The sequence below is a fragment of the Pseudochaenichthys georgianus genome, chromosome 10, assembly GCF_902827115.2.
Source record: "Pseudochaenichthys georgianus chromosome 10, fPseGeo1.2, whole genome shotgun sequence".
NCBI classification, from domain to species: Eukaryota; Metazoa; Chordata; class Actinopteri; order Perciformes; family Channichthyidae; genus Pseudochaenichthys; species Pseudochaenichthys georgianus.
The window spans coordinates 31,190,458-31,209,381 of NC_047512.1; the positions used below are offsets into that span (position 1 = coordinate 31,190,458).

Consider the following 18,924-nt stretch of genomic DNA (forward strand, 5'->3'; position numbering starts at 1 on the left):
ATTTTAAGTTAACTAAATATATAGATAGAATTAACTGTTCAAACAACAGAAATGCTCTCAAATTTTTCTGGATCCCAATCATAAAATTCAAACATGATTAAACTTCAGTTTAATTATATGATTATGTCTTTGATTAACTGTCTATGCTATTTTAAAGGTCACCTATTATGCTAAATCAAATTGTTCCTGTCTTTTATACATAAACATGTGTAAAGATATTATGAACGTTTCAGGAAAAAAGATTCGATCACTTTTTCTCCTGATCCATTTATTTAAAAACCTGTCTGAAAATGAGCTGATCAGATTTCGGCCACTTTATGATGTCATAACGATTTTTTGGCTTGTGTAACCATTAGCCAATAACCAACCAAGGCAACAGCTTTGTGCCTGTGAGTGGGAGAGAGAAAGAAGGGAAAGTGGATGAGCTCTAAGCCTCTTATTTCCACTTGGACTAGGGATGGACAGGCTTATGAAACAGTGGCTTTAAAACATTCAATTTACAACCTTTAAGATCAGAGGCTTTCAGATGTATGTCTCTCCACAGGGTTTCTGTTTTGCTCCCTAATTTTATCCTGCGTCAACCCATAAATTAAACTCCATACAATAGCAGAGACCCTTCAACCGGATGCATAGTGTCACAGTCAGCATGTCATGCAGCATCAAGTCGCCCCCCCATCACCACGTCCTCTCTTCCTCCTGTCTATGTCCAGATCCGCTGCTTTGGTTTGGACGGGGGGAAATCCTTAACTGAATTGCGTCATAAATACGTCAATAAACTCTCATTCACTGACGACCAGGTACCACGATAGCCGCCATATTCACATCCATGGCAGGGTAGCGGTGCTGTCGGCGAGCGTATGGTCCAGTCATCAGCATCAACTATTCCCCACACAGACCCCCCGATCCCATCCCGATCGTGGTCTGCAGACACACAGCTTTGGATCTGATCATCAAAGCAGAACAACCGGACATCCACAGAGGGGAAGACATGCAACGTGGAGCGGGGGTCTAGGTAGACTACGATGCCTTAGACTTAGAGAGGGATCCTGGCACAAGATGGACGAAAACAGCGTTTGTAATGAGGTGAGTTGCAAACAGATTGCTTTGCATACTGATTTGCCTAACATTGTTTTTGGTTTGTTCTGTCCGGTTATGTTAGCTTTTTGGGTAGAGCTTACATTCGCGTCACGACCTGCAGCGCACCGTGATGCATGCTAACAAGCTAGCGCATGCTAACAGCTGGTTAGGTGTTTATCTTTGTTGTACTGTACCGGGTTTATTTTTTTGAAAGCCACTCGTCCGGGCTTTCGTAACCGCTAATTATCAGCACAAAGGACGGGATCTTAATCCAACAACAAACAACCTCCTCGCTTTTGTTGTTATTTACACTTCTCAAGGAGTTTGCCTCATAGCTAGCTTAGCCTAGCATTAGCTAGCTTGCTAGCTGACAGCTTGCAGGCGTGAAACTTGGGGACAAGTTTTAATTCAACCCCAAACATATTGTAAATAAAGAGCCGAGAAAAAGTGTCTTTGTATGTGCAGTTACGCTGTGGAATGTGTCAGCAACGTTAAATAAATATGAAGTTTAACACTAAGGTTAGCTGGGTAACATTTGGTCAGACGCCTTCACAAGTGAGGGCTGGCTTGTCGGCAGCACGAGTGAAATAGTGCTGCTGTTATTAGTTTAAACTATATTTTTGTTAGTTACGTTATAACTCATAGTTTGATAAATGTATAATCTACACATACGGAAGTGTTTTAGCTGCATTGTGTAAGTGAAGTCGTGATAAACATTAACAGACTCAATAACTACAAAAAAATCGTAATAAAATATCAACCCTTGTAGTTATAATGAGCTATTGTTTCACTTCCATACATTTTAGTGAAACCATTAATAACCTTTTATATATGAATCTTATTTCTGTATAACTGTGGAAAGTCTCAGTTTGCTTTCGCCTGGGCCCCACTATCATGTGTGTTTTTAATGTGCAGCTAAACCAACCTGACATCCTAAACCTCTCCATCTCTGGGATTATATGCAGTCTTTAACACCTACAGTCTGAATGACTGCTATGACTATCTTAAAAAAAAAGCCAAAATAAATGTATTTTGCAAAATACACTTCTGACCTAGTCTATTTTTCTTTTGCTTCTTTAGTGATAGTTGAAAGACTTAGGACACCGCATTTTTGATAATCTTTTGAATGAGATTAGTTTATGTAGCTGGCATGTCACCACTAACTAATTCTTCAACTGGTGTGCCTCAAATATTCCTAATGTTTTCGTCGCTCCCTACAAATAAGCAACCACTCTAATCTACTTTCCTTAGAACCACATAAGTAAACATTAGCCACTCAAACTTGGCTTGTGGTTGTGCGGGTTGTTTAATGAATTTTGTGTGCTTTTATACTGTGAAGTATTGCATGCCGTGTCAGTGACTGTTGGATTAAATTGTATATGACTGTCACACATCTTTTCAAATGGCTGAAAAAGACTCGCCTGGTTGTACTGCAAGTGTAGGCTGCACTCTGTTTCAAGCCAGTGATGAGCCACGGCAAAGGTGGGAGTGAAAATGTATGTGTGAATTATGACACGGTCCTGACTGTGGCTGGATGTTACACTTCATAAGATGCACTGAGGCTTATATTTTGACACATTTTCTTTTTTATGTTTTATGTCTTACTTAAGTTTAAAGTGGAAATTGCGAACGATTCGGTTGTTTATGATGATGTCATCCTGTAGTACTAAGATATTGCAAAGTGTTTTGTTGGCCTTGGTTCTGTGGATGTACATGAGTCGGTGGCTCCACCCACTGAGTGGGCTTGCGTAGCTGCTATGACTCATCCCCCCTCTTCAGAGGCTTGATGGAATTCAACACACAAACACACTGAACTGAATACATCATCGCAGGCTGAGCTTCAGCACAGAATTGAAATACGCAGACCTGGTTAATGTCACGGCGTTCAGTTTATTGTCTGATTTATGTGAGGATGCTGAAATATCTCACATTCCTTTGCTGACAATATCACAGTGAGTGGCTTTTTAACCAAACAAAAGAGGGGCATAAAACTGGCTCCTTAAATGTAACTCTCAGTTGAACAAAGCAAGTCTATCTGTCTTTAAATAAAGAAATGAAAAGCTTTGTGGCCACATCCATGAAAGAGCTAGACCCTAGTTTGTCCTGAAGAGGTTGAATTCTGACTGCAGCCTTAACAAAACATCAGACTGAGCGAGTCAGACATGTTGTTTTTACCCTGGCTGGGGATTAAGCTAGAATGCTAATAATGAGAGGCTTTAAAGGGGACAGGATGAGAGCTGGACAGCTGGACAGGCTTAAAGTATGGACTCCATGCTGTTTGACAACAAATAGAAAAGTGAAAGCACACTGTTATTGTATCTGACTCATCGATTTCATCTGTTGCATCTTCCGTCATACATGGGGGCGTGCAGCAGCTGCACTCCCGCTCAGCTGAAAAACAAGGATGAACACGCTTTGTGAAAGTGTCTTCTGTTGCCGACGCTCATGAAATCTTTTTCGCCTTTTCCGCAGGTCAATGGACATGAGATCATGGACGAGCCCATGGAGGAGGGAGACTCTTTCTCACACTGTGTAAGTAGTGATGGGATTAAACGTATGTGCGTGTGATATACGATGTTGAGTCTCATGCTGATGCTGTTTGTGTAGGATGAAGGGACGTATGAGGAGATTCCCATCACTCATCATGTGAAAGAGGGCTGTGAGAAAGCTGATCCGTGTCAGTTTGAGCTGCTCAAAGTCCTCGGCCAGGGCTCTTTCGGCAAGGTGAGGAACAAGCAGACACATCTTTCCACGGTGCAAGCGTAGGTGTTCAATCCATCTAAAATGTCTCCTGTTCTCTCAGGTTTTTCTTGTCAGGAAGATCATTGGTCCGGATGCGGGTCAGTTATATGCAATGAAAGTTCTAAAAAAGGCATCTTTGAAAGGTAATGCAACTTTGTTTTAATTGATGTCCTCACAAAACACCACAGTGCAATATAACGTCCCGTCATGTTCCGTCCTCGGTGTTGAATTTCTCTCTCTCTCTTTCTCGCTGTCCCCTTCTCGTTATGTCTCTCTCCAGTCAGGGACAGAGTTCGCACTAAGATGGAAAGAGACATTTTAGTGGAAGTCAACCATCCCTTCATAGTGAAATTGCACTACGGTAAGAGAAGCTGTTAGTGTTCAGGTGATTATGGGTAATCATACAGATTGCATCCATGTTCAGGTGGGGCTAAGCTGTGTGTGTGTCATAATGTTCAAATCACAAACGCTTGCATAATTTATAGGAATATTTTGGGTTTTATTACATAATTGTCTAACAGGAAGTGCTCCGAATTGATCAAGTTAAACAAATGTATATTTAATATTATAATTTTTGTTCTATATTATCAGTTTTTTATTGACAAGATTGCCACAATACACATACAAACATTAACTACAAAGGTCAGCACAGGCCTGTTTCCATTAGTGTAAAGTATTGGCCCATGATTAACATTTTAAATGGGTTCTTCTTAGGTTGGGTTTAGTAGTTTTACCCGAATCCTGCAACAAAAGAACAACAACAAAAAAACCTTCCTCATCATTGTTTATGTGGGCAATCTGTTGCCATTCCAAGTTAATTTGTTTACTTGCGTCACCCCGAGTGTTTCTGTTGAAAAACTCCTGAATTAGCTTGCAGGTAATTGACTTGTTGTCCTTGTCTCGCAGCCTTTCAGACGGAAGGGAAACTGTATTTAATACTGGACTTTCTCAGGGGAGGGGATGTATTCACTCGCTTATCCAAAGAGGTAAGCTGACGTCTTGTTGCCTTATCATTACACTTTAACTGTAACTGCCACTTTAACTGTTGTTTTTAACTGTGTGAAAAGAACAGCATGTCCTTAATAGCGTTTTTTTTAAACGCCCAATGCTTGTGAAAAATCTGAAATACATATAAAGCCCTAAGGGATCGTTAGTCTGACGGCTACAAATGGAACAGGTGCAGATTTAGTATGCAGACATTTTTAATATATTTTGTAAGAGCTAAGGCACTGCCAAGTCATTTGTCTCCTGTTTTTCTTTTTAGCTTTTTACTCTAATTCAGACTCTAATTCCTCATGGAAACACGTTTTTCTTGGAATCTCTATCCCTTTGTAGATCATCCGTGCCTTGTCAGTTAGAGGCACGGCTCTTTTTCAAATTCTTTCAGGACGCTCAGACAATGTGTGATTGTTCTCCAGATAGACCTTGTGTTGAAAACATGTCTCAGCACCAAAGCGATAGCTGCTGGCAGTGTCAGATCAACAGCTTGCTGAGTTGTGTAACCTTTTTTGAAATGTTCATATTGCGACAATAATAATACTGTTGCATTCTCTTTGCGGTTACTGAAGCTTAATGTTGAAGTTGTGTCTTTTTTTTTCTTCTTTTGCTGCTGAATTTCTTCCCATCTTCTTAGTTCAGAGAGTAAATTTGTCCAGTTCTTATCAGGTTATGTTTACAGAGGAAGATGTGAAATTCTACCTTGCAGAGCTGGCCCTGGCCCTCGACCACCTGCACAGCTTGGGCATAGTTTACAGAGATCTCAAGCCAGAGAAGTAAGAATCCTAGACTTCTCCTTAACCTTTGACCCCACACACAAACCCCTGTCATCTTTCAATTTATAGAAAAACTGTACGGCTCTGGCTGTCATCAAATGTCATTAGCATTACTCATTATTTCAAGAATGGCCAGACATTACTGCGACTATCCTTCAAAAATCTGAATCAGAAATACTTTAATTATCCCGCAACGGGGACATTTACGGCATTAAAACAGCAAAAGCACATTGAAGAGTAGACTTACATTTCATTGAAAAAGTAGGCAAATGTTGGTAAAAATTAAAACATCAAAGTGTTTATATTATTGCTTTTTTGTTTCATAAGATATCTAATCCTTGACTTTCTCCATATTTACTTTTTGCCAAAATGGTGAATGAGTGAAATTAATCTTTTGTACTGTGCAGTTTCAAAGAACTTAAAGCAAAAAAGATTGTTCTGTCATAGAGAGATAATTATGTTACAAGACAAAGCTACATATTTCCCTTTCGCTGCATGATTGCATAAAACATAGACAAAGCCTAAAACATTGAAAATATTTCATATCAAATGTTGTGAAGAGGCCTTCAGTCAGCAGAATACATCTCTAGGTGTGTACAACATGGCAAGATTTAAAGGGACAGTTCACCCTAAAGTCAAAGAAATGCATCTCCAATATATTGAAATTATATATTTAATAGTTTTTCAAATGATTTGTTAGTGGTTTAAACAACGCAAGCCAAGTGCCATTTGGTCTCATCTCCAAAATGTGACAACCCACACCAAAACAAATCTAAATAAATACATCGGACTAAAGGCACTTTAAAAATATTTTTAATTTTGGGGTGAACCTTCCCTTCAACTCAATAAGTAGGGTATCATGTCATTCTCTTTAGGATGAATGGGCTTTAGTGTTTTTCTGTAGTTTGACTTGAGTCCAGACTTCTCCTCGGCCTGAATATTTACATATAGGACATTACATTGAGTACTTACACAGATTTAAAACCACATCAAGGAGATTTGAAAGGCATTAGTATGACTTAAATGCTGTTGTTTTGTTGTTTGAAGCTCACCTCCATGGAACCCTGTTCTTGTCTTTCAGCATCTTACTTGATGAAGCTGGACACATAAAGTTAACAGGTAGGTTTTGTATTTAATACACACATATATTTGACTTAATCCAAAAGAGAAATGAAACTGTCTTGACCTATGCCTGTAATTAAAATGTTTAATATTAAATGTGGCAGCATGAAAATGGATCCATGACCCAATTGTTGTCCTTAGGCTGACTTTCATCAGTGGTTACTTTGTGCCAACACCTTTAGAGGATAAGAGTTGTGTCAGCTGTGTATTTAACCTCTTTTGCTTTGCATTGCTCTCGTGCAGACTTTGGCTTGAGTAAAGAGTCAGTAGATGTTGATAAGAAGGCTTATTCCTTCTGTGGTACGGTGGAGTATATGGCCCCTGAGGTGGTCAACAGGAGAGGACACACACAAAGTGCGGACTGGTGGTCTCTCGGAGTACTCATGGTACAGAACATGCCTCTTTTTATTGCTTAGACATTTATATGAACTGCTTTAGTTCATGTTCATGATTTTTTCTTTTCTATCATTGTGTTGTTTGTAGTTTGAGATGCTAACGGGGACATTACCGTTCCAAGGGAAAGACCGCAACGAGACCATGAACATGATTCTCAAGTGAGTCATTACACACTGCATGATTAAGACACTCGGAGCGTGACGGAAGTGAGACACGTTTTGTAATTACTAATCGACTGTAGCGCCATACCAACATGTCCTTCTGCTCTTTCCCCCCCTCCAGAGCTAAGTTGGGAATGCCCCAGTTCCTAAGTCTGGAAGCCCAAAGTTTGCTGAGAATGCTGTTTAAACGTAACCCCGCTAACAGACTGGGTAAGGTGCATTTCAAAGAAACACCTGATGGTGTGTTCGGATGCTTAGTCAAAATATCACACTGTGACAATCACTACAAGTTAAAGACCTCGTTTAAAACCTTACTGATGTATAAACGGCAAAATCTAAGTATCAAAAGTAGTCATTGCGCAGTAAAATGTCACCTTTACTAAAATACGTGATGCATTTCACTGCTGTATTGTTGTTTTCCTGTAGTGTTTTCTATATGTTTTACTGCATGTAAATGGTCTGCAAAGGCTACAATCCCAGAGTTCCCTCCAGAGGGAGTTTCTCTCACACTGCCTGAAACGCCTCCATTGGACCCCTTTTTTTAACTTAACACTCGCGCTTCTATTGGCTAGCGCTCCAAAACATTGTGATGGGCTACGTGGCGGGACATCTCTAAAGGGTTGACCGATCAGAGCAGACTGGGCTCTGGTTTCAGACAGAGGGTGAAAGAGGTGCTGCAGCACAGGCAGTATGAGAGAAAGAAAGAGCTTTGTGAACATTAAAGCATGGAAACATGTCCCAGCAGAGGCGCACAATGCCATTATCAACTTGAACCTTTGTTTATTAGGGCCCCTTTAAAGTATTTCACTTGAGTAACTTGTTACATTAGTCAGATAACCCTGCCTGTAAAATGGAATGTGATGTGTTGATTCTCACATAGCACTCCTCGCATCATTTGAGCCTGTTAACATTTTGGCATCCACTTAAATCACACCGCGAAAACCCGCTGAGGGAAAAAACGTGTGAATGTGTTGATCCTGTGAAAACAATAGAAAACGAACCTGCCAGGTTAAATGAATCGGACTGATCTGTGTCTTCAGGGGCCGGGCCCGACGGAGTGGAGGAGATCAAACGCCACGCTTTCTTTTCCACCATCGACTGGAATGTGAGTACACACACACACACACAGATTTACACACACGCATGTAAAGTCTCCAACTTCTGTCGAATATTCACACCTAACAAACGGTTGGCGTGGTGAGTTCTGGCCATCAGTCTTGGCTGTGCCGACTGTGTGTGTGTGTGTGTCTGGGCAGAGGTCCAGTTCTCGCTGTGTGTGCACTAATAGCCCTGCGTGAGCGTTTAAGAGCCTGCAGGATGCTGTTGGCTGCACCAGGCTGTACAGCGGGTTCATTTGGGAGGGGTCTTGGCTTTTCTCTCTCGCATATGTTCACACACATTGCTGTGGTGGGGTTTAATGTGTGTGTGTGTGTGTGTGTGCGTGTGTCCGTATCTTCTGCAGAAACTGTACAGGAGAGAGCTCCAGCCCCCATTCAAGCCTGCGGCAGGTAAACCAGATGACACGTTCTGCTTCGACCCCGAGTTCACTGCTAAAACGCCTAAAGGTAAAAAGCCACACATGCACACCGTTCTGTTCCAATACTTAAAAACGACTCCTGCAGCCATGGAAACTGCATCCGAGCACTGACAACATGTAGTGGGTGTGTGTGTGTGTGTTCACATGACGATAATATGAATGATCTTTTGTATGTGCAGACTCCCCAGGTATCCCGCCCAGTGCTAATGCCCACCAGCTCTTCAAAGGCTTCAGTTTCGTTGCTCCAGCCCCTATGGATGAGAACAAGAGCTCCCCCATGCTCAGCATACTCCCCATCGTTCAGGTGAACACACATCATCTTGCAAATGTCCTCTATCATAAGTTACACATGTACATTTTCAGCTTGAATACAATAATATGTGCACAAATGTTAAAGAATGAATCCGTTTATCTCTTAAAAAGTGGTGCAGTGATGACGTATTAACCTGGGAGGTAGCATCGCAAGAGCTCCCTCGACTAAAATCCAATAGGATCTTTATACGATTTTGGAAACAAACTTTTATGAAGCTTACACTAATAGTTGTAGTGGAAATGCTATTCATAACTACGTAACGGTCGCATGACACAAGTGTTGTGTCATGTAGAAGTCTCATTTAGCTGCTTGTTAGCAACCACTGTTTTCTAAGGCATGTAAAAGCTTCAGACATTCTTTAACATATTTTATGTCATAGAAGAAAACATGAACATTTCGTTAGCTTGTCTTTACTAACCGGAAGTGCTGAAATGCTAACTCATATCCGCGATTAGATGATAGATAGATGGGTACTTTATTGTTCCCAATTTGGGACATTTTTGTTTTGCATTAGGACTCATTCCAGCACCACTCGATAGCGGGTTTGCCACATGATGGCGACTAGAAGTGTGTACTAATGTGGAGCTTTGCACAGACTTCTTCCTGCAGGCAGCGCCCTTGCAAAAGCTGGTCAAAACACTGTTAGTTCACACACATGGAACTGTTGCTGAACACATTTTCGCCACATTTTAGTTGACAAAACTCACACTTCTTATTTGTCACTGACTGCCTTCTTTATTTTTTCTTAGCAAAGTTAAAAGTAGTTTTCTTTACAATCAAGGGAAATGAGGATCTTAAATAATTGACATGATGGTAGAAATAGCAAGAATGGCTCACTTAACGGTATTAGCTAACATGTTAATAGCGACCTAATTCTACAATACAGGGTTCATACACTTTTTCACCAATGATTTTCAATGACTTTTCCATGACTTCTCAATGACCTTTACCTCATTTTCCATGACCAAAAGAAAATTACGACTGAAAATGGTTTATTTTAACATGGAACAGGAAAATAAGGTTTGCATATGAAACATGTTGTGCCTATCTAAAACAAGTCAAATAGTAGGCTTACTAGCTTCTACACGCTAAAGCAACTGTAGTCAGGGATGCAAACTTATCAGGTATGAAAAAGGTGACAAGGACCCGAGCCCCCCGACCCCACGGAATATCGGCTTTAAAATTAGGAATAACAGGATTTTAGCAGTCGGAACAACTAAAGCAGCAGCGTTAATAATAACAGAAATGCCAAAGAGTCACATCTAATAGACATATATAAAAGCATTTATTTTAATTGTGTAGCAGTCAGTTTATCATTTTGGCAGCACTGTTGAGCATTTTGAAAATGTATTTTCATGCCTCTGTGCAAGGCTTAGTCTTTCTATCTTTATAGCCACTGGTGTAAAGTAACTAAGTTCATAAACTCAACAAGTACTATACGTGGGTACAATTTTGAGATACATATTTCAATGTTTTGCTACTGTGTACTTCTACTCCTCTACAGTTCAGAGGTACATGGTGTACTTCTCCTCCACTGCATGTATTTAATAGCTTCAGTTACTTCACAGATGTGGATGAATGATGTGAAATATAATCAAGTGTTGAATCAGACTTTAGTTCCACCTGGAGTAAATCCACCAGCTACCCTGCAGTCTACAAAGTACTTCAGACTAGCTGCACCTTCACCAGCTTTGAGAACACTTTCATGATCAATCATTATAAAACATATCATATATATTATTCTGAAATGGACCAATCTGCACAACGACTACTTTTACTGTCGCTACTTTCACTATATTTTGATGAGAATACTTTTCTACTTTCACTTGAGGAACATTTTGAATGCAGGACCTTTACTGTAACAGAGTATTCCTACACTCTGGTACTTCTACTTTTACTCAAGTACAAGACCTGAGTACTTCTACTTTTACTCAAGTACAAGATCTGAGTACTTCTACTTTTACTCAAGTACAAGATCTGAGTACTTCTACTTTGACTACAATATCTGAGTACTTCTACTTTTAATTAAGTACAAGATCTGAGTACTTCTACTTTTACTCAAGTACAAGACCCGAGTAATTCTACTTTTACTCAAGTACAAGATCTGAGTACTTCTACTTTGACTACAAGATCTGAGTACTTCTACTTTTACTCAAGTACAAGATCTGAGTACTTCTACTTTTACTCAAGAACAAGACCTGAGTACTTCTACTTTTATTCTAGTACAATATCTATCCTTATACCACCTCTGTTTATAGCCTATGAAAAAAACGATTAGAAAACGAAGGCTAAAGCTAACGTTAGCAGATAGTGACAATGTATGCTAGCTAGCTCAACGATTCCTTAAATAATATTGCGACAGAAAAACGTTTCAGTTCACATCACGCTCTGCCGCTCTGCTCTGAACACCTGAACGGCCCGTTCTAACAGCTGTTCACCAGCGGAGGAGTCTGTGCCACAGTGACTCCGCACAGTTAACGAACGTACCGTAGATAATGTAGCTGACCTTCATCCCGGAGCAGCAGAGTGCAGCCGACAGGCAAGAAGACTCGAGCACACAGCTCGCACTTCATATATTAAAAAATAACACCATGCGCGTCATGATGGCACATAACAGCTGGCGACCGCAGATTATTTCGGCGATTAGATAAAATGTAAACTAAATTTGACGCAACTTTAGTTACATTTCCATGACTTTTCCAAAACTTTGGGAAAAATATTGTTTTCCATAACTTTTCCAGAGCCTGGAATTTGCATTTTGAAATTCCATGACTTTTCCAGGTTTTCAATGACCGTACGAACCCTGACAATAGTGGTAAATAACGATTTAAATTCAGCTCGGTTTCTAATATCATTACTACTACAAGTCGCACTCTGGCGTATTTGTGAAGTTAAAATGCTGTGGGTGTTCCAGCTTTGCGATTACTCATCAAATGTGTAGGCATGGCTTGTGAAGGACAGAAGCTGCTGATTTTAGAGGAATGCTTTTTATATATTTTTTGTTTTTCGGTGTGGGTTAAAGATAGTGTAACAACTCAAATGTGTTTCTCTCCAGATGCACGGGGGTTCCACAAAGTTCTCCGATCTTTACGAGCTGCAGGAGGACATAGGGGTCGGCTCCTACTCCATTTGTAAACGATGTGTACACCGAGTCTCTGCCATGCACTATGCTGTGAAGGTAGTACATTTTTCTTCCTTTGTTTTAATCCACGTATCATCAGGGCTCATTTGTGATGGTTCCATGCTTTACGCTAACACAGGCTCGCACAGTTATTAGTGAGAGTTAGCCGGTTAGATGACATTCAGAAGTGGCTCATGAAGGATGGGGATCCACCTTTTTCTTTGACGTCAATGAGCACTGCTGGAGCTCTTTCTGTTCTTTTAAACTGGTGACACAATGTAATGGGATTACAATGTAATATGATAATGGCTAATGGTCAACATCAATAATTGGACACAAGGCTGTGCATTCTTATAAATGTTTTAAGTAGCCCTACTATGCTTTTTGGAGTTATCCCTTTCCTGTAGTGTGTTCTATAGCTTTTTGTGCATGTAAATGGTCTGCAAAGGCTAACATCCTTCATGCTCCCACACACTCTCCCCCTGCCTCCATTGGACCCCTTTGTAACATAGTGACGCGACGTAACACTAGCGCTTCAATTGGCTAAGGGGGGGGGGGGGGGCATTTCCGACCCATCTCTAAGCGTGTCTCTGTAAATAAAGATAATTTAGATTCTAATAAAAACGTTATTGTGTTCAGGGTCGCCAACAGACCAGCAGAGGGCAGCATGGCGTTAGCAACTAAAGCCAAATATCAGCTAGTTAAGATTGTTATACGTTTGTTTTTTGACTAACTGCTCATATCTGTGTTTTTATGTGTCGCAGATTATAGACAAAAGCAAGAGGGACCCCTCCGAGGAGATCGAAATCCTGATGCGTTACGGGCAGCATCCCAACATCATCACTCTGAAAGACGTCAGTGACTTTTGTGTGTGTCTACTTTAAAGTTTTAGTTTGACGCCATACTGACAGATTGTCTCTCCACATGCATGTGTGTGCCAGGTGTATGACGAAGGCAGGTACGTGTACCTGGTGACGGAGCTGATGAAAGGAGGGGAGCTGCTGGATAAGATCCTCAGGCAGAAGTTTTTCTCTGAGAGAGAGGCCAGTGCTGTGCTCTACACCATCACCAAGACTGTTGACTACCTCCACTGCCAAGGGGTGAGCGGACACTTCTGTACTAGAGGAGCACAAGTGGAACGTTGTGTCTTCTGCTTCTCTAATGTCCCCCTCCTCCTCCTCCTCCTCCTCCTCCTCCTCCTCCTCCTCCTCCTCCTTCTTCTTCTTCTTCTTCTTCTTCTTCTTCTTCTTCTTCTTCTTCTTCTTCTTCTTCTTCTTCTTCTTCTTCTTCTTCTCCTCCTCCCCCCCAGGTGGTACACCGAGACCTGAAACCCAGTAACATCCTTTACATGGATGACTCGGGAAATCCTGACTCCATCAGGATCTGTGACTTTGGATTCGCCAAGCAGCTTCGAGGAGGCAACGGCCTGCTCCTCACCCCCTGTTACACCGCTAACTTTGTGGCACCCGAGGTGAGAAGCGATGGAAGCAGAAAGAGACCCGATGCCAGAGGGAATATAAGACTTGATACCTGAAGGATGCACTTTTAAGATACAGAAAAGTTGTAGTAGACTAGGGTAAACAATTTAATTTAACTTTGAGTTTTAATTGGGACAACTAATATAAAACATATGAGGCATTGCTTTTAAAATAGTGAAAAACTACAGAGAACTTTTACTGAACAAAAAAAGCTACCTTATAACTCCTCCCTTTTTATATATTGATTAATTTGTAAAACTCTAATAAACGAAACAAGTTAAATATTTTGTTTCATTTATATACTCAAATGAATTCACTCAATGAATTCACAGTAGTGTTAAACCTATGAAAATATAACTAACTCCGATTATTTTTGAATGATATTGCGATTTGAAAATGGTTTCCAATCATCATTGAAAGTTATATTACAATTATTTTCTTCTTTTGTTTATAAAGGGGATTTGTACCCAAACGTTTTTTACGTCTGTAAAATACAGTTCTTAGGCTAGGATAACTTTGCACATCTCCATTCATAACTCAGAATTAGCACCAGTCCATTTTGCAAGTTCATTGAAATGTTATCAATTGTGCAGCCATGGTTTATACCTCAGTTTTTTACTTGTTAATCATCTTGTTTACTTAAACAAGATTATATTAAGTGTAATAAACAACATTTAAACTACATTTATTACAACAACATTTGTATTGTTCCCTAAGTAGTCCCTAATGGTTTGCTTTTCCGTGTTTGTGTGGCTGCAGGTACTGATGCGGCAGGGTTATGATGCAGCCTGTGATATATGGAGCCTTGGAGTTCTACTGTACACCATGCTGGCAGGGTAAGACTCACAAAGACAACGGTTGGATCATTTGTTTTGAATGTGGGAGGCGATGATTAATCATGAAGGGTCAAACGTTTTTAAATGTTGCAGACATGGAGCTGAAAATAGAAGCTTTAGATAAGAGCTTTTGTTACTCTGCTTGTGTTGTTTGTGTAGTTGTGGAAAACTTGGATCAATTAATTTAGCTGATTGTAGATTAACAAAAACAATGTGGCAGTCAATTTAGTTTTTTGTTGTTTGGTTAAATCAACTTTATTTAGTGAATATAACTCGTCACTTTGGTCATCATTAATAAGATAATGGGATGGAGAGCCAAGCTTACAAGATACATAATATGACCTTGTTTTTTTGTCGTCACGTTGCTTTGACTCAAACACTTATGATGGTAGTTTTGAGATTTGTTTTGAATTTTGAAAATAATAAAAAAACCAATATATTTTCGATTATCTTTGACTGTGGGACTTGACAACGCTCTGGAGTTATTTGAAAAGGTAGGAGAACACAAGTCAGAAACAATGTCCTGCAGCCACCACTGGAACCGATTACTAAAATAGCCTGATTCACTTCATATTTCAAAATATGATTCATATAGCAACATCTCAATGTTTCAAATGAAGCTCCAAACCAATTGGAACAGTTTTGGACTTAAGGAGAATCCAAGGAATGAGATTCTGTCTTTTGCTAACGTCTGTGTTTTATCTCCCGTCAGGTACACGCCGTTTGCTAACGGGCCAAACGACACGCCAGAGGAGATTCTGCTCCGGATAGGATCTGGAAAGTTCTCTTTGACAGGCGGCAACTGGGATACTGTATCAGACAGCTCGAAGGTACACACTTTGAAGCTCATTTTCATTGATACTATGCCTTTTTAAAGTCTTATTTGAACTATAATTTCTTCTCCTCTGATGTCTTTAAAGCACTTTGTACATTTGTTTTTGAGGGTGCTACTTAAACCTAATTTAGCTGTTTTATTTGGATGTAATCCTATTAGTATTTTTCTCTTTGTGTGTTTGATTGGGTCGAGGTACATCCAGTGATAACATAGGATCTTTTTCCTCCGTGTGTTTAACAATGGAAATCACATTTTAAAATGAATCCTCCTACTCGTTCGTTAACACTGGAAGTTGTTTATTGTTCCAGGACCTGCTGTCCCATATGCTCCACGTGGACCCTCACCAGCGATACACAGCAGAGCAGGTTCTGAAGCATTCCTGGATCACCTGCAGAGACACGCTACCGCACTTCCAGCTCACACGCCATGATGCACCTCACCTCGTCAAGGTGGGTCCATAGAGCCTCCCTATAGGGGTCGGTGGTACAGTGTTTTACTGGTTTTGGTGCCAGTTCTCTAAAGCAGAACAAATTATAATTATGAATTTGCCTGATGCTGGGAACTCGGGTAACATTGTGCCCTGGCAGTTTCATTTAAAACACTTCTGTATTCCACTGTACGTACGCTCGACACATTTTCAGGTCATGAGGGGATATAAAACTCATCTCTAATTCAATGAAATTATATTACCAAAATACAAAGGAAAAATAATCATTAACAAAACAAAAGGAGGACCGTTTTAATTAGTTCCACCTTGACTATATTTACACATTCAAAGTGAAACGAGACCCCCTGGTGGTTGGGTACAAACATACAATACGTTATACCCCCCGACATCCTAGCGGCTTGATCAGCCAATTAGCTGCTGCCAAAGTGACTAATGGTTTGGGACATACCGCACAAAACGACAGCAAACGATGCTCACAAAAGGCCCAAAATTGACTTTGGCTTGTTGGGTGTTAAAGCCTAGTTGTATCGTAAATTTGGCAGACATGGCCTAACATGTGTTGGTCTTCTTGGTTATGGTGCTTTATAAAGTGTTTCTGAACATGGAACCACATCATCTGACCAAACCAGAAGAGGGTCTGAAGTCTGCTCCATGACCCATTTCTACTCTATTACCAACACCAGGCCCAACAGAGCAGACTTGTCCATCTTTTACCTTATCTCCCCACTTCTCCAGGGTGAATGCTTCTTCTTTCTTAAGGAACTCAGAACGGTGTATCTTTGTCAGAAGACGTTTGGCATTAAGTGGTTTAAGTTGAGAGCACTTTTGCTAGATTGCTGAACTATTCACCCAGAGGCAGTCATTTTACCCTTAGCATATGACATAAGAGTCTTCCTTGGTGCCATCATAGCTCTTTTTTGGCCACAACCTTTTACTGCTAGCATAACTCAGCCATTTCTTTAAACTTTGTTGGGTTTTGAGTTAACATATTCCTGCGTCGTCAGAGAATTTATAAAAAGTCAAAGGTGTTCTTAATAACATTTCAATTGACATATTGTTTAAGGTATAATTTAATGTTTTCTGCATTTTAAATTTCGAAACATGTATTTAATATTTTTCCTGAGTTTGATTGCTACTCAATACCAAATGCTTCCTACTATCTTCAAACCTAGAGAAACATATCATTTGTAGCCACAGTTTTACAATACACATAATTTTCAGTTTTGTCAACTTTATATTTTAAGAATTGGTCAATAAGAGTGACCTAGCCAGTCAGGTGACCAAAGACTAAGACATTATTTCTGGATGTAGAGAGAGAAGACAGTTATCGGAAAAACTGAGAAATACACTCAAAGAATCTGGTTGAAGAATTCGTCTTTTGTTGAATGGATAAATCTATTTTATTAGAGTTTTCACGGTTAAATTAGCAATACAAATTGATGACCATACAAAAAACTTGGCCTTTTGTGGTACAACAAACTTGACTGAACTCCTGTTTATTAGTGTAAATGCAATCGCCAGAAGCAAACGACTATTGTTAGGTTATTATCAAACCACATAACAGTCCCATGACTTCACATCAACACCATTAAGCTAAAGGTGGCTAATATTTAGTGTGATGACGTTTAGTATTCTCATTTAGTGCCTTTTTTAAAAGCTTCAAGCATTCACTAGTGACAAAACCTGACATTCTCCTAAACGTCTGTTAACCACAGATCTTATTTCAGGAACTAACCGAAAACTAATTTAAAAAAACATTGACTTTGAGACAATCTAAAATGCGGACTCATTTCCTGGTTTAAGACTTATTCCTGTACCACTCTATTGCTTCAAAGCTAAAGTGTTCTATCTATTAAAAATGAAAGCCAGATGTTGTTGTTTTCCAGGGAGCCATGGCTGCCACATATTCAGCACTGAGCCAGAAGACGAGTCAGCCGGTGTTGGAGCCGGTGGCGGCGTCCAGTCTAGCCCAGAGACGCAGCATGAAGAAACTCACCTCGACAGACATGTAGACACCCAACGCCCTCCTGTTTCACTTAACTCTCAAGTCGGACTCTCATACGCAAAAACACACACAGATCAAAGTCCTGGCCAGTTGTCCTACTGTCTCCCTTTTTAACCTATTTATTTGACACCCCCAACATATGCACACTCACACTGGACGTGGTTGCATTGTGAAGACATCAGCTGAAGCGGAAGAGGGGGAAACTCACATATCTGTTACTGCTGGGAACACAGAGTTGTATTTATTTCCACAGCTTTCATATGCACTTGCCCTCCTCGCCTTTTTCATTCTCTCTTCCTCTGTGTGGGGAAGAAACACACACCAGCTGATGTTCTCCTTCACTGTGATTGGCTGATTCAAAACTGCTTCGGTAAACTGTGCCCCCCCCCTCCCACTGCTCTTCATCTGTGCTCCTTAGTTATCTCTCCTTTCCTCGTTGCCGTTTGCTGTCTTAACTTATTTTCTTCAAAGTGCAGTAATGGTTTATGTGTGAGAGTGTTGGCAGGCTGGTATTGACGGAGGGTCATCGTAAGACTGTTGCCTCTCTTAAAAATAAAAAAAGATATGATTCTGCTTCTAAAAAAGGTCCTTCACGATCAAAAATAATCTGCCAGCACTTTTGTTACATAAATGCATGTGGGCTGAACCTGTGTTTCTTCTCCCTTTAACTCGTCGTCTGACTCACTTTGTGATGCTAACAATGTATCAGAAAGAGGAAGAAAAAGCTGCATATGGAAAGAAGAAAGACTTCAAAGGTGGAGAACAAGGTGGTTACCATGACAGGAAATTCTAGTTTGCAAAAATATAAATATAAATATATATGATGAAGAAGATGAAGAGCATGTGGGGGAACTGTATGGATGTCTCTGGGGGGGATGGGACGCACCCCATCAAACCAGAGAGGCTGAATTTAAAAAAAAAAAAAAAAAAAAAAAATGTCCATTGATATCTCTTCAAAAAAGACATTGTGGAAATTGTATTATATTGTATTTATTTCATTTGATTTTTAAGATTCTATTTTTCTTTCAAGTTCTGTATATATTGACATTAAAGATCATTATTGACATGCATCAGGTGTGAG

The 18,924-nt window shown here is 40.1% G+C and overlaps 1 protein-coding gene across 2 annotated transcripts; it reads left to right on the forward strand.

Annotated features, from left to right (window-relative positions):
• Positions 1-694: 694 nt before the first annotated feature.
• On the forward strand, positions 695-18,913 carry rps6kal (ribosomal protein S6 kinase a, like). 2 transcript variants are annotated; one of them, XM_034092702.1, is made up of 22 exons: positions 695-1,083; positions 3,550-3,609; positions 3,685-3,801; positions 3,881-3,962; positions 4,100-4,180; positions 4,726-4,805; positions 5,485-5,591; positions 6,673-6,710; positions 6,957-7,099; positions 7,197-7,267; positions 7,392-7,480; positions 8,311-8,375; positions 8,733-8,835; positions 8,987-9,111; positions 12,176-12,298; positions 13,006-13,095; positions 13,183-13,341; positions 13,551-13,712; positions 14,479-14,555; positions 15,268-15,385; positions 15,699-15,839; positions 17,725-18,913. In XM_034092702.1, exons 1-22 carry the CDS (start codon positions 1,057-1,059, stop codon positions 17,848-17,850), a joined length of 2,184 nt encoding a protein of 727 aa, XP_033948593.1. In that variant the 5' UTR covers positions 695-1,056; the 3' UTR covers positions 17,851-18,913. The 2 variants fall into 2 exon arrangements, with proteins under 2 accessions (XP_033948593.1, XP_033948594.1); XM_034092703.2 differs by lacking the exons at positions 695-1,083; positions 3,550-3,609; positions 3,685-3,801; positions 3,881-3,962 and having other exon boundaries at positions 4,101-4,180; positions 5,475-5,591.
• The last annotated feature ends 11 nt before the right edge of the window (positions 18,914-18,924 follow it).